This window comes from Colletotrichum gloeosporioides, assembly GCF_011800055.1.
Source record: "Colletotrichum gloeosporioides strain Lc1 chromosome Unknown consensus_30, whole genome shotgun sequence".
In the NCBI taxonomy this organism is placed as follows: Eukaryota; Fungi; Ascomycota; class Sordariomycetes; order Glomerellales; family Glomerellaceae; genus Colletotrichum; species Colletotrichum gloeosporioides.
In genome coordinates, this window is record NW_025544675.1 from 126162 (window position 1) to 138899 (window position 12738).

Sequence of the window (12738 nt, forward strand, 5' to 3'; positions counted from 1 at the left end):
CCCTCCGGCTCCGGTCGTGTTTACTGGAAGAATACCCTGGGCCCGCTTCCTCGTGATTCACCCGACTCGGCGTATGGTCCCCGTCACCCAAACCTCCGAACTAACCGATAGCGATAGCTCGCCTAGCCAAAATTTCCGACTTGTTATCGCGAGAATTGGTGGAATGGTTCGTCCCGACTTTTGGGTGTGCGCATGGCAAGTAGCCCGCTTTTCAGGCTGGTTGACACACAGCCAACACCCACTCTTTGCATGAAAGCTTCCTTTTCGATCCGCACACCGTTGGCAGACATCGCTGCATTTGGTGCCTTCCACTCAAACTCATTACCGCAGTGCTGCAGTGCTCTTCAGTCTGATCGCATAATCCATTCACGGAACGATGGGTGTTTTTACAGAGTTATGGGACTCAGGGGAGGTAGTGAAGTTTGTCATTTTCGCGGTTAGTCTGATCTCGAGGTTTTTCATGCTCCAAATGCACACCTTGCTTTATGATAAAGAAAATCGGGGCTGACTGAATGATTTCATAATAGCTCTCCATATATGGTGTCTGCCGTTCAGTATACCTCCTTTACTTTCACCCCTTGGCTCGATTCCCAGGCCCCAAGCTCGCGGCAGTCTCTGAGCCGTCTTATGTTTACCACTGGTGAGCGGTGTATCTCCTCATTCTCGGTTGTTTGTGGATTATCGCCTAACCTTGCAGGCTCACTGGCCACTATCATGAGTACATACACAAGCTTCATCAGAAATATGGTTAGTAAACGCACCAATTCAAAGGCAAAATCAGCCATTCGCAGAGATTTATCTGACATTCTGGGGAAGGTGATGTTGTACGCCTGGCCCCTAATGAACTCAGCTTCAATACTGCCCAAAGCTTGCAAGGTATGAAAAAGTCACACCACAGCCTTCCCCAATCTGACCATACTTTCGTGTAGACATCTATGGCAATACCGCCAAAACAGGCCAGACATTTCTCAAATCATCATTCTACGCAGGCCCGAGCGGATACAGCACCATAGTCATGGAGAGAGACCCAATCAAGCACAAAGAGACCAAAAAGCTCTTATCTTACGGCTTCAGTGCCAAAGAACTTCAAGCTCAAGAGCCGATCTTGAAGACAAATTTAGACATGTTGATCACCCAGATTGACAATCAGATTGCCGAGGAAAAACAGGGGCTTTTACTAAACAAGGCATGAATCACCCCATTGATAATAGTTGTCAGTTGCTGATGATCGACAGCTCCTGCAGTCATTCGTCTTTGACACAATCGGGGAACTAGCCTTAGGAGAAGCATTTGGCGCACTTGGAACAGGTAATTGCCTCCCAACTACCAATCAACTTTGCTTGAATACCAAACCAAATGCTCACGATCATTCTCAAGGCACAGCACATCCATGGATTAGCACAATTCATGGTGCTATCTACTTCATGAGTATTGTGCAAATTGCACCTCGTCTTCCAATACTATGGCTCACTCTACCGCTCGTTGTGCCTTGGAGCTCTATCGGCCAATTCGTCCGTTTCTTCAAATACCAGACTTCAATGACACGGAAGAGGCTATCGCGGCCATCTCATGAACAAAAGCGGGACTTGTTTAGCTTCCTTCTGAAGGAGAAGCCTGACAACTTTCTGCAAGTGGCGTCTGAGGAGTGGCTTGGAAACCAGGCTGGTGTACTCATCGCGGCAGGGTTTGATACCACGGCAGTGACCGCTACTGCTGCGTCATACTATCTCGCAAGGAGACCAGAAAAGATGAAACGCCTACAGAGAGAATTACGGGAGAAGTTTTCAGATGCGTCTGAGATGAACGGCACCACCGTAAATCAGTTGCCTTATCTCAGCGCATGCATTGAGGAGACCATGAGAATCATGCCGCCGTTGACATTTGGGCTGCCTCGCGAAAGCCCTGGCGCAGAGGTTGATGGAAACTTTGTTCCTAAAGGGGTACGTGACCTGAAATCTGAAGCTTGTGCCTGGCTAACGGATTTTGATGATCCAGACTGTCGTTTCGACTAGTGGTTGGAGTATCACTCGCCGGCCCGACTACTTTTTTGAGCCTGAAGAGTTCCATCCTGAGAGGTGGCTTTCGGCATCTCACGACTACTTTGACCCATTGTTTTGTAACGACTTGAAGGAAGCGTCGCAACCATTCTCGCTTGGTCCCCGGGTATGCTTGGGAATCAACTTGGCCTACACCGAGTTGAAACTACTACTGGCGCGTCTTGCATATGAATATACCTGGGAACTGGTCAACGATACTAGGTTCGACTGGGAAAGAGAACGCAAGTTTCAGGCTCTATGGGTTCTACCCGACCTGCGAGTGAGGTATACACGCACTACTTGAGATAGATAATACAGGCATCACCTCTGCATGCCTCGTTTGCTTCGCGTAATCGGTGTTCAATGCACCTGCTCTCAAAGAATGCAGCATTATGAAAAAGTCTTGGACGATTCAATAATTGTACTGTGACCTAGTCTAGCAGCCACCATTGACTGTATTATCCCCTTCGTTCGCGCCCGAACAGCATCGTCTTCGTCTTCGCCCTTGTCTTCTTTCCTTTTCAAGGCCTCTTAGTACTGATCTAAATGCATCCGCGCACATCTGAGTTCTATTACTGACGAAGTTGGTGACAGAATCAACGATCGGAACCTATCAATTATATTCAAGTCTATGATTTTGACCGCAAGATCCCCCTGACGCTAACATAGCAGCTTATGATCAAGGCAACCATTCCAAGCGCCAAAGAAGCCTTCTGAGAATGACATCCCCAACAAACACCCAGATTCTTGGTAACAGCTGCAACAGTGAAAATCCAGCTGGGACCATCTGTGAGGAAAAGATGCTCGAGGTTGACTCGACGATATCCTCGCAAGAAGTATTCCACCTTCTCTGCACTGTATGATTGATCACCACCTCTGCTGATGCGCATCAAAGCTGCCGTAACTTCGCGAGGTCTGGGATGTCCCATGCTGCATAGAAGTGCGGCAGCCCACAGCCAACGGGGGGCACCTCCGTTTTGCAAGCCAGACGGAGGTTCCAGATAGAGGTTGAGACCAATAAAGGTAATGTTGAACATGAACACCAAAGCCATGGACCAAGCAAAACTAGCGAAGATTTCAACCCAATGCAGGAAAACCTCGCGACGCGCTTTTGACCCTAACTTTGGATTCTGGAAGCTCCTGAAAGCAATTCCTTGGGCGAATGACCCCATTAAACTGTTTCATAGTGTTGTCAGCGATCTTTTCCATTACTGCGTGACCACAACGAGAAGCACTGACAACGCCGAAGAAGTAATCAACGGGGCGACGTGGATGAATGCCACTGTCATCTTGGATGTATCTCCAAAAATGGGAAGTCTATACACTGCTGTATGCGCGCGACCGAGGCTGTCACAACTATGTGTCAGCTGTGAAAGACAAAAGCGGGATCTTCTGTGGTTTCTGTCCTACCTCATCTACAGGGTGTTGTCGAGGTAACGGGGGACAGGCTTTGGTGTCGACGAGAGTCTCAACACAACCCCGATGATTCTTCGGAATTGTACGGTCGTATATTAATTCGGTCCGGCAGGAATGCAAGCTATGCTGCGGCTTTATTGCTGCCAAGTGTCGAGTCATGCCGTATCCGGTGGTTCTGCTCCTGTCAGAAGTGTATTCTGGGAAATTTCCGAGAGCCTTCCAACCTCCGACCGGACACTCCGAACAACCCCAGCAAGTTCGGCCCAAGTCGCTCTCTCCAGAAGTGCTAGTTGCATGCAGATTTTCCATGAGTTGTGCTTTAGAATTGTGCAGGTCTGAACTACAGTGACTCCTCGCCGTATGAATCTCATCTGTGTGGGGATGACAACTGCTTCTGCCCTTTCCGCGGTGAAATCATCCACCCATTGACCTCAACTTTGTCGAATAGCCTGTGCACTTATCGATGGCAGGTGCTCGAAACTCTCTAAACTTCAACGAACAACCATCGAATGCTACAATGCATCACTTCTTCTCTTCTCCCTTTTACAACTTTGAGCTTACACGCATCCTTGGGACAACTGCTGCTGGAGGGTGCGATGTTGCCGAGTTTCTTGAGGCAGTAGGCGAGATCAAGAAACATGATCCAGAAAGTTGGTATCGTGCCTGGTGGAAGCAGGCAAGCAGGGCAAGCCAGACCGCTACGGATGCCAGCCGCCAGGGCCTTGCGCCTTTAGCCAAGGCCGCCTACCTTAGGGCTTCCAACTACTACCGAGCTGCACCGTACATGCTCCCAGCGCTGGACCGCCGCGTATTGAAGTGTGGTGAACTCAGTGCAGAGCACTTTGAGAAAGCAACTGAGTTTATGGAAGGCAAAGTTCTTAACATGACATTTCACTTCGGCAACATCGACATTCCAGGTCGCCTGTTTCTGCCCCCGGAGGCGAAGAGATTGAGAAACGAGCAGAAGACACCTCTTCTCATCAGCTGCGGTGGCGCAGACTCAACCATGGAAGAACTGTATTTTGTCTTCGGCACGCTGGGCCCAGAGCTTGGCTATGCTGTTCTCAACTTCGATGGTCCCGGGCAAGGTCTCACATTGAAGCGCGATGGTGAGCCAATGAGACCTGACTACGAAAAGATTCTCTCATGTGTTCTTGATGGAATCTGGGCTCTGGCTAAGGAGCGGCCCGATGCCAATCTCGACCTTGACCGCGTCTCTGTAGCAGGCATTTCTATGGGCGGATACATCGCTCTGAGAACAGCCGCTGCTGAATCATCCCGTGTTGCAGCCTGCATCTCAGCCGACCCACTCTACGATATGTGGGAGCTGGCCATGACGAGACTGCCGGGCTGGTATGTGCGCATGTGGCTAAGCGGCTGGATCTCAGACGGCTTCTTCGACTGGTCATGCAACTCTCACATGTCGATGGACTTCCCTACCAAATGGGAGTTTACCACAACAATGCATGTGATGGGTCAGAGGAAGCCGGCGGATGTTGTGCGGGAATTCAGGAGATACAGTCTGCGATGGCGACCTGATGATGACTTCAAAGACAAGGACGCGGATGAAGAAAGAGGTGGGGCAACCATCTTATCGCAGGTAAGATGTCCTGTCCTGGTTACAGGAGCATCTCAAGCCATCTATCAACTCCCCGATGCTAGCACGCAACGTATTATGGATGAGCTCGTTCATGTCCCTCTTGCGAAGAAGGAGGTTTGGATCCCAGAGACTGTGGGGGAGGGTGCCTTGACAGGCAAAGTCGGGGCGTGGAACTCGCTCGCGACCAAAACCTTCGCATTTCTCGACAAGCAACTGGGGATTAACAGGCCTTCAAGATGAGATTTTGCAGTTTAGTATGATATCATGCATTTCACATCGTTTTCTACCCTACAAGCATACCTAGTAGCTACTTCACATCAATTGATCGGATCGAGTCAAGAATTTGTTTGAATGATGAATGCTGTGCAAGGTCCCCGCCACAGAGGTTGTACAACCCTTTAGCTCGAGAAGATTCACAGACTATGGAAAGAAAGTTTGCTGAAGGCTGACTTTGATATTCATTTTGATACTCTATTGAATTGTGTATACCAACTTTCCACCACTCACCGCCTTCTCTTGCAACAGCTTTACTCCTCTAGGAACAGCCTCTAACCCCCCGTCCATCAGCTTCACTGGATGGGGCTTCAGTAACCCTTTATCCATGAGTTCTTGGACAACAGTACGGAACCACCACTTCCCAAAAGCACGCTTCTCAGGCCGTGGCTTGCTGTAATAGGGCCCCGTAAGACCCTCCTCTCTGCCAATCATGCTGGTACCCATGACGTACGTCCACTTGATCGTCTTTCGAATGCTGCCAGTGCCATCAAGAACGTCTTCAGGCAGAGCCTCAAGCCCAGCGTATCGACCACCAGAACGTCCCATGGCCTTGTCCGCGACTACGATAGACTTTGGGTCCACGATGGTATCCAAGACATAGTGAAGTGTACTTTTGGTGTAAGACCGTATGTCAGCTGCACAAGATGCGCTATTGTAGTCAAATGTGTGCTCTGCTCCATATGACAACACCATATTCGCATTCTTCGGTGAGCATGTTGCGATCACACGAAAGCCACAGCTAGATGGGCAAAACAAAATCAGCCGTTAATGTCAACAGGAAGCCTCAGATTCATTGACTCACAGTTTAGCCAGTTGGATTGCCATAGTTCCTGAAGCAGTACTTCCTCCATAAATCAACACAAAAGGTGGCTTGGAGTTCTCAGAAGACTGATTCAACTCGTATCTGAGTCCCAAAGCATCCTCAGCAAAGAGGGCAAGCCCGACCGTGGCCACACAACAGCCTCCAATTGCCGCAGCATCTGTCAAGGACAATGGCCGAGGAACTTTCCACGTGAGATCTGCAAAAGCACAGGTATACTCTGCAAATGAGCCGGCTTGAGGATCTATGGGATTGGCTCCGTGAACCGCTCCAGCAACCGCATCACCAACTCCAATGCCTATTTCCGGATCAAGCCCGGGACCAGTCGCTACCACCACACCGGAAAAGTCCATGCCGCATCCGCCGCCGGGGCACGGAAACTGCGTGGACATTTTCCAATCTGATGGATTAGCCGCAACCGCATGGACGCGAACCAAAACTTCATCGGATGCTGGCTTAGGTACAAGTCGGTCATAGGTAAGAACCAGCTTCCCTGGCGGGCTTTGAGCTTGGATGATGGCGCGTTGCCTCTCGGGCAAGTTCGGAACACCAAGTGAACCCATTGCGTGAGAGATCAGATGCTCGAAGATAGAAACTGGATAAATGCTGCGATCAGTTCCTGACTACCAACGCCTGTTGCACCTAGCCCTCATAAACTCATAACATCGAAGCAACTCACTGCTTGAAGCAGTGTAACATCGGCGAACACGAGACTGTTCGGGTGGCGCTGGTCAGTCGCATTCGGGCCAGAGAATTCTCGTAATAAACATCCGATTAATGATAATTGCCGATTATGGGTGGCCTTTTCAGCCTCCAATCATGTGTTGAGTAGCCATAATCTCAGGGGCTTTCAGTCTGGAGGCCGAGTAGTCGGGATGCAGCGGCCTATTGGACCGGTATGACCGTTCGAATAAGTGGCCCACATGTAGCCTAAAACTCTGGCTATGACATTGAATTAGAGTTATTGCTGGCCCCATCAGCTGTAGTGTTTTCCAATCCCGTATGGGTTATATCAATTGGGAGACCTGTTCCAATGTTCCAACCCTTTGCTGCGCGCCCCCTAGTCATCTGTTACTCTCTGTTGTTCTCACCGCTCTCTTCAACTGCCGTTTAAAGTTCGAATGAGTCATTTCAATACGTCGTATCACAAGCTCGAAACGTTGAGACGATGGTTCGTTTGAAGCTGTGGGGTTTGATCCTCTTCGAGGCTGTCACAACCGTATCGACGGAATCACGATTCCAAGAGCAGAAGCACCTGGCCCATGATACTAGCAACGATTCCCGCGGGATATCCCAAAGCCAATCACAAGATTGGAAACAGGCATGCAAAGAGCATCGAATTGGGTCTCATGAGATGGTGACGGGAGATGTGCACTTCGGTCCACGGAAGCACGATGAGCACCCCACCATTGGCAAGTTGTCTGGCATCAACTCATCTTCTTGGGAGCAGTGGGTCTTTGATAGCGTGTCTGACAACGGATTGAGTGGTATCTTTCTCTCTCTCGGTCGAGATGCCTCCTATTCATTCTTCGGGCAAGGCAACCTTCATGTTGAGTTCTACGCCTTGCTGGAAGACGGCACCAAGATCCAAGAGCTTGCTTTTGTCGACGAATCCTCCATCTACGACTGCGGGGATTTCGTGGCCAGCACCTGGACGTCTGACAGCCACTCATTCGAATTTCGCGTCCCTAGAGAAACGGACATCGGAGCCAGTACCACCTTTTCCGTGAGGACGCCCAAGTTTCACGGAAGCTTCCTCCTTGCCGGCTCGGCCCCAGGCCATTACCCCGACGGAACATTACACGCGTCGCCGCGAAGCTCAACACAGGTGGCACCGGGGCTCCACATGCATGGCACCGTCCCTGCTGCCCAGGTCCGGGGTAACTTGACAATCAAGGGACGCCGAGGTGGGTCGGTGTCGTACTCCGGGATGGGCGGCCATTTTCACCTGTGGGCCATTGACAACTGGTTCAAGATCATCTGGGGCTTCCGCATTATCCGCGGAACTGCCGGTCCGTACTCGTTCTTCTACTGGGAGCCCACGTCGAGAGTCGGCGGCAGCACCCCTCACCACACGGCTATATTGTTCAAAAATGGACAGAAGCTCGTCTCGACACAAGCCAGCGGACAGCCTATTAATGAACCGCCGGAGGAAGACTATGTGAAGGTCTTGGCAACTCAGCATGGACGTGGGGCTCGTGCTTCAGTTGCTGGGCGCTCGACCGGTCATCTCGTTGAGTTTTCGTCAGCCGGCAAGCAATGGCGCTTCGAGCTGGAACACCAATATGTTCAGGTTCAAATGCCATTCGGCCGAGATACGGGTCTGGCAGTATTCACAAACAGAGTATTTGGAGGTGAAACCGGGGGGTGTCAATACTTGGGTAGTGCCTTTTCCGAAGAAGCGGAGTTCCCGGAGAAGCTTGCGAGGTGGAAGATCTGGCTGGTCTACGGTGTTGGAATGATGGGTCAACTGAAGGCGCGTGCAGAGACCTGGCTGGCTGGTTCGGGGTTCTAGTCTTCACTATGAAGCAGTTCGATGTTGGTTTGGGTTTTCCGCCACCACAAAAAACTGCATTGAGTAGTTCTCTTTCTTTTGAAAGGGGTAGTGGCCTTCGCAGTAACGAAACATGAAGTTTAAAAGGTGAACCTTTTACCAGCTGCATGGTACTGGGTGTGGTGTGGATAGCCTTGCGATGTAATCAACCCAGTAATGGGATGAGCTTTGGCTGATTTTCGGCGAGGACAGCGAGTCAGTTGTGATAATAGAGTTCAGAACGCAAAAGCATGAGCTTCGGTTGTGCTAGCTGTCAGCAACGTGAGCTGGCAACTTGGACCATGTCCCTTGACGTTGCAATGAGGTGTTTGTTACATGCTGAGAGGTCGGTCCGTAGTTAAACAAATCGATTGAGTCTTTCGACCAAGGAGATCTGTGGAATCGTATGTTGCCACAAAGCTTGTTCACTTACAGTGGAACCGCGACTTACTTTCTCCCTGATACCATGTTATGATCGCGAAGGCGCAGGTCGCGGCCTCCGGAAATCACCCACGCTCCGCAACCCGAGTACCTGTCCGAGTACCGGTATCTTCCCCGGCGGCCTGAGCTCCTTCTTTCTGAGGCTGAATGCGGATAGCGAAAAGTGCCGTGTTGCATGGAACTCCCACCTTTCCCGTGGCAATAAAGAAGGGGCTTAAGGGTCTGAGCTGGGGTTAACATGGCTTTGCTAGCTGCTCTCACATAGCTCTGCCTGATGCCACCGTCCCGTTGCAACGCAAGTCGCCTTCAAAGTTTGAGGGGGTTTCTGTTGTACGTAACCCCTACTGCTTTTGAGGGGCATCCTTCACACAGTATCCCTATCGAGGATACGCCATCAGGCGTAACCCAGAACATGTTCCTTCATGACACGGGGAGACGGGGCCACAAGACGCTCCCCTCGATACATGTAGCTACCCCTCATCTGGGAGCACCTCTACTGCACACTGCTGACACTTCGGTATTCTCCGCTTCACCTTGTGTCGTTGGCAGCGTCCTATATGTGTTATTAGACTTCGCCAGCTACAGTTGATGCTGGCTGTCTTTTTGAAGATTAATGATCGCTTAACCTTATCACGAGTCAGCTTTGAGCACCCGCATGCAACTACTGACATGCGGGACCGAGTACCTTCTGGGTGAGTATTGTACCCATGTGATGATGGGCAGACATCGTCGCATTAGTATCTTTTCTTAGATCTGATAGTAGCGCATACTTTACCGATTTCGAGCTCAAGCATTGAACTCACTGTGCAGTGGACGTCTAATTATCGTATATGGCCCGACATCCTCGGATTCTTCTTTTTCGCTAGAGCAGATACTCTCCTGTCATCTGGCGTACACTTTCGCCCCCTCATGTCACATTGAAGCCAACGTAAAGCTTGCTCGTAGCCGGCCGAGAGACACCAACTAAACTACAACACCTCACCACCATGTCTTCCACCGATCCTTCCAAACGCACGAACAGCCTAGCCTGCGAGCGATGTCGAGCACAGAAGTTACGATGCGACTGGCCTGCCGCCGGGGGTCCGAATCCATCATGCGAGAGATGCAGTCGTAAAGGAGTTCAATGCAGAAAGAATCATTCTCGTCGCGTTGGTCGCCCGCCGAGGTCGCGAGCAGGGAGGCCAGGGTCAGCTTCACTTCATCTGGTTGATCCGAGGGGAATCTCGTTCATCCCGCCGGCGCTATGGCAAGAATCGTGCGATAGGCGAGGTTCATGGGAAGAGAATCACACAGGACTCACCCCAATAGATCCTGCAATGGTCAGTACAAGCACTGGGTGCACTTCCCTAACTCCCCGGTCCTCATACGATACTGATTGATGTAGATGGCGTCCGGCTTGGAGAGTCCGCCACTATCTGGGGTCTTGGCTCATGACGGAGAACTGATGAACTTCTTCGCATCTGACCTTGCCACGGACTGGATGGCATGGAGCTCCGACGGCTCAAATTCTGTCAACTCAGTATCGGAGCAAAGTAGCTCAGGTGAATCTCTCGAGTCCTCATCTGACAATTCGGAACCTCCACCAAAAGAACCAGAGCCGCCAATAGAGGACCAGCAGTGCGACCCGGCGCCGCCGCCGGAAAGCTCATTCAATGCGGCCTTGACATGCGAGGTGGCTAGCCTTACTTCGTGTCTATTCGAGCTGGTCCCGTCAAATCCTGTGCAAAAAGCCGAGACTTCACCAGGAGGAGCGAAAGGTAGATCAACGGCAACCTTGCGAAATATTCTGCAACATACACAGACGTTGAGTAATCTGGTTACCAAACACGATCGCACTGGATCCGGAACAGCCCCGCTAGCAATCGACGGACCGACGAAGTTGCTATTACTCTCATGTTACGCCAAGATCTTCCAGGCATTTCGCCAGATTTTTGCTGCCGTATATTCTGGTCTACAAAGCGGAGAAAACATCGCAGAACTTCTCTACGACCTGCGAGTGGAAGACGTGATTCTTGATGGGGATGACGACCTCAAGATCTTGGTGCTGATGCAGGTTGTCACGCACAAGCTCAACACCCTTGGCGTGCAGCTTGGCGTCCCAGAAAAGCACTACATTAGTGTTGGTTCCGGGGGTCTGGATGCCCCAAAGCCAACCCAGCCCCGCGGTCGTCAGTCAAGCTCAGAAGAAACCGAACCGACGTTGGATGCGATTTTGTCCGGCAGCGAAACGGACAGGTGTGTCTTTTGGGGAGAGTTCAAAGACAACAATAGAGCTATGGAGAGTGCTGCTGCTGCGTTTCGGGAAGAACTTGGATTGTTACGGGGGCAGCTGGGACATCGCAATCGATGTCGAGCGCTGACAATTTTGTCATGATTTATTAGCGAGAGCAAACAAAGATGGTCTGCGAAGCACGTTCAAACGGCATGTTGCATTGAGCAGAAAAATTGAAGCTTGTTCAAAAAAACTGTTTGCCCATCTGATGTGATGAGCAGCAATGTAGAAGTCAGTCGGCCCTATTCTTCTTCATCGTGGTACGCACGTGGTGCTGCGAACCACGAATTCTCTGCTCACGACCATCTGCTCGCGATTCAACTGTTGGGCCAACACTCCCCTAGCTTCGACTCAGGTCCCCTAAGCTGTGTTTCCCCGCTCCCCTCAGTGAGGGGTAGGTCGGCCAGGAGACTTCTCGGTGGCTGCTGAAGCGAGTCCGAACATGGTTAAGGTTCCTCTGTACAGGTACTAACACTAAGATCAAACGAACCCCGGAAAGCCTGAGGTGGCATGCGCGGATAACTTCCAGAATATGCACTCATGCTCTGCTGAAGGTTTCCGCTGTGCACTAGTTGACACATGATACAAGCTACAAACTACAAACGGCTGGGAAGCAAGATGCAAAGTAGGTGAAGTGGTGGCGGTGGCTGACTCACCGAGGATTTGGGGTACTGTAGTTCACGGCAAATTCACGGCAGGACGGGGAGAACCGCTCCTATGCCGGAGGATGCTTCATACTTAACGGAATGGAATAGCTCGGCGCATCTTTCTGCATGTGCTCATGCGCTAGTCTTCTTGTTATTCCAGTCCAGGTCTGAATGGTGCTGGTATCAACTTAGACCTGCCAAACAGGGGCGCAGGGGGATACCAGAAATCACCGGCGGCGTCAACCGGCCCAAGCGGTCCGAGTACAGTGTGGTCTTGTTCCCGTTTGGGAGCCTTCAACGGCGGTTAATGCAGATTACCGCGCCGATTGTATGCAAGATTACTGTCAAGATATATGCAACAGAAAACCAGCTGATCTTCGGCTGACTCTCGGCGAAGATAGCTCTTTCTATGCGATTCAAGCTCAACTTCCCATAGTGAGTGCGGGCAGTATTGACTTTACTCATGGCAGCTTGTTCGCACAACCGCCGGCTGGCACACCCGACGGGATAAGCTTGTTTGTGCCGTATTATAAGATACCGCCGTGCAGTAGGTTCGAGGGTATAGACTCTGAGCATGAATTGCACATGGCAAAGGGACTTCTAGAACAAGTAATGTTATCCCGGGCATGTACCTTCCTTCAGAGGATGCTGAACTCTGCACTGCTGATCGACAGTGAAGCGGCACGCGAGACAGAGT

General features: G+C 50.9%; 8 protein-coding genes across 8 annotated transcripts; 5 read left to right on the forward strand and 3 right to left on the reverse strand.

Moving 5' to 3' along the window:
• Positions 1–376: 376 nt before the first annotated feature.
• GCG54_00008686 (Cytochrome P450 monooxygenase hmp1) lies at positions 377–1192 on the forward strand (the record flags this gene model as incomplete). The annotated part of the gene is made up of 5 exons (XM_045408647.1): positions 377–436; positions 528–640; positions 698–747; positions 817–876; positions 930–1192. 5 exons carry the CDS (start codon positions 377–379, stop codon positions 1190–1192), a joined length of 546 nt encoding a protein of 181 aa, XP_045266390.1.
• Positions 1193–1424: 232 nt separating this feature from the next.
• GCG54_00008687 (Cytochrome P450 monooxygenase hmp1) lies at positions 1425–2340 on the forward strand (the record flags this gene model as incomplete). The annotated part of the gene is made up of 2 exons (XM_045408648.1): positions 1425–1940; positions 1996–2340. 2 exons carry the CDS (start codon positions 1425–1427, stop codon positions 2338–2340), a joined length of 861 nt encoding a protein of 286 aa, XP_045266391.1.
• Positions 2341–2665: 325 nt separating this feature from the next.
• Positions 2666–3325, reverse strand: GCG54_00008688 (uncharacterized protein; the record flags this gene model as incomplete). Its single annotated transcript, XM_045408649.1, has 2 exons — positions 2666–3212; positions 3276–3325. The coding sequence occupies 2 exons, from the start codon at positions 3323–3325 to the stop codon at positions 2666–2668; spliced, it is 597 nt and encodes a 198-aa protein (XP_045266392.1).
• Positions 3326–3969: 644 nt separating this feature from the next.
• GCG54_00008689 (Hydrolyase ccsE) lies at positions 3970–5292 on the forward strand (the record flags this gene model as incomplete). The annotated part of the gene is made up of 1 exon (XM_045408650.1): positions 3970–5292. The coding sequence occupies one exon, from the start codon at positions 3970–3972 to the stop codon at positions 5290–5292; it is 1323 nt and encodes a 440-aa protein (XP_045266393.1).
• Positions 5293–5523: 231 nt separating this feature from the next.
• GCG54_00008690 (Trans-enoyl reductase prlC) lies at positions 5524–6021 on the reverse strand (the record flags this gene model as incomplete). The annotated part of the gene is made up of 1 exon (XM_045408651.1): positions 5524–6021. One exon carries the CDS (start codon positions 6019–6021, stop codon positions 5524–5526), a length of 498 nt encoding a protein of 165 aa, XP_045266394.1.
• Positions 6022–6126: 105 nt separating this feature from the next.
• GCG54_00008691 (Deshydrogenase mlcG) lies at positions 6127–6711 on the reverse strand (the record flags this gene model as incomplete). The annotated part of the gene is made up of 1 exon (XM_045408652.1): positions 6127–6711. One exon carries the CDS (start codon positions 6709–6711, stop codon positions 6127–6129), a length of 585 nt encoding a protein of 194 aa, XP_045266395.1.
• A 605-nt stretch (positions 6712–7316) lies between these two features.
• On the forward strand, positions 7317–8663 carry GCG54_00008692 (uncharacterized protein; the record flags this gene model as incomplete). The annotated part of the gene is made up of 1 exon (XM_045408653.1): positions 7317–8663. The coding sequence occupies one exon, from the start codon at positions 7317–7319 to the stop codon at positions 8661–8663; it is 1347 nt and encodes a 448-aa protein (XP_045266396.1).
• A 1445-nt stretch (positions 8664–10108) lies between these two features.
• On the forward strand, positions 10109–10430 carry GCG54_00008693 (uncharacterized protein; the record flags this gene model as incomplete). The annotated part of the gene is made up of 2 exons (XM_045408654.1): positions 10109–10202; positions 10231–10430. The coding sequence occupies 2 exons, from the start codon at positions 10109–10111 to the stop codon at positions 10428–10430; spliced, it is 294 nt and encodes a 97-aa protein (XP_045266397.1).
• Between the last annotated feature and the right edge of the window lie 2308 nt (positions 10431–12738).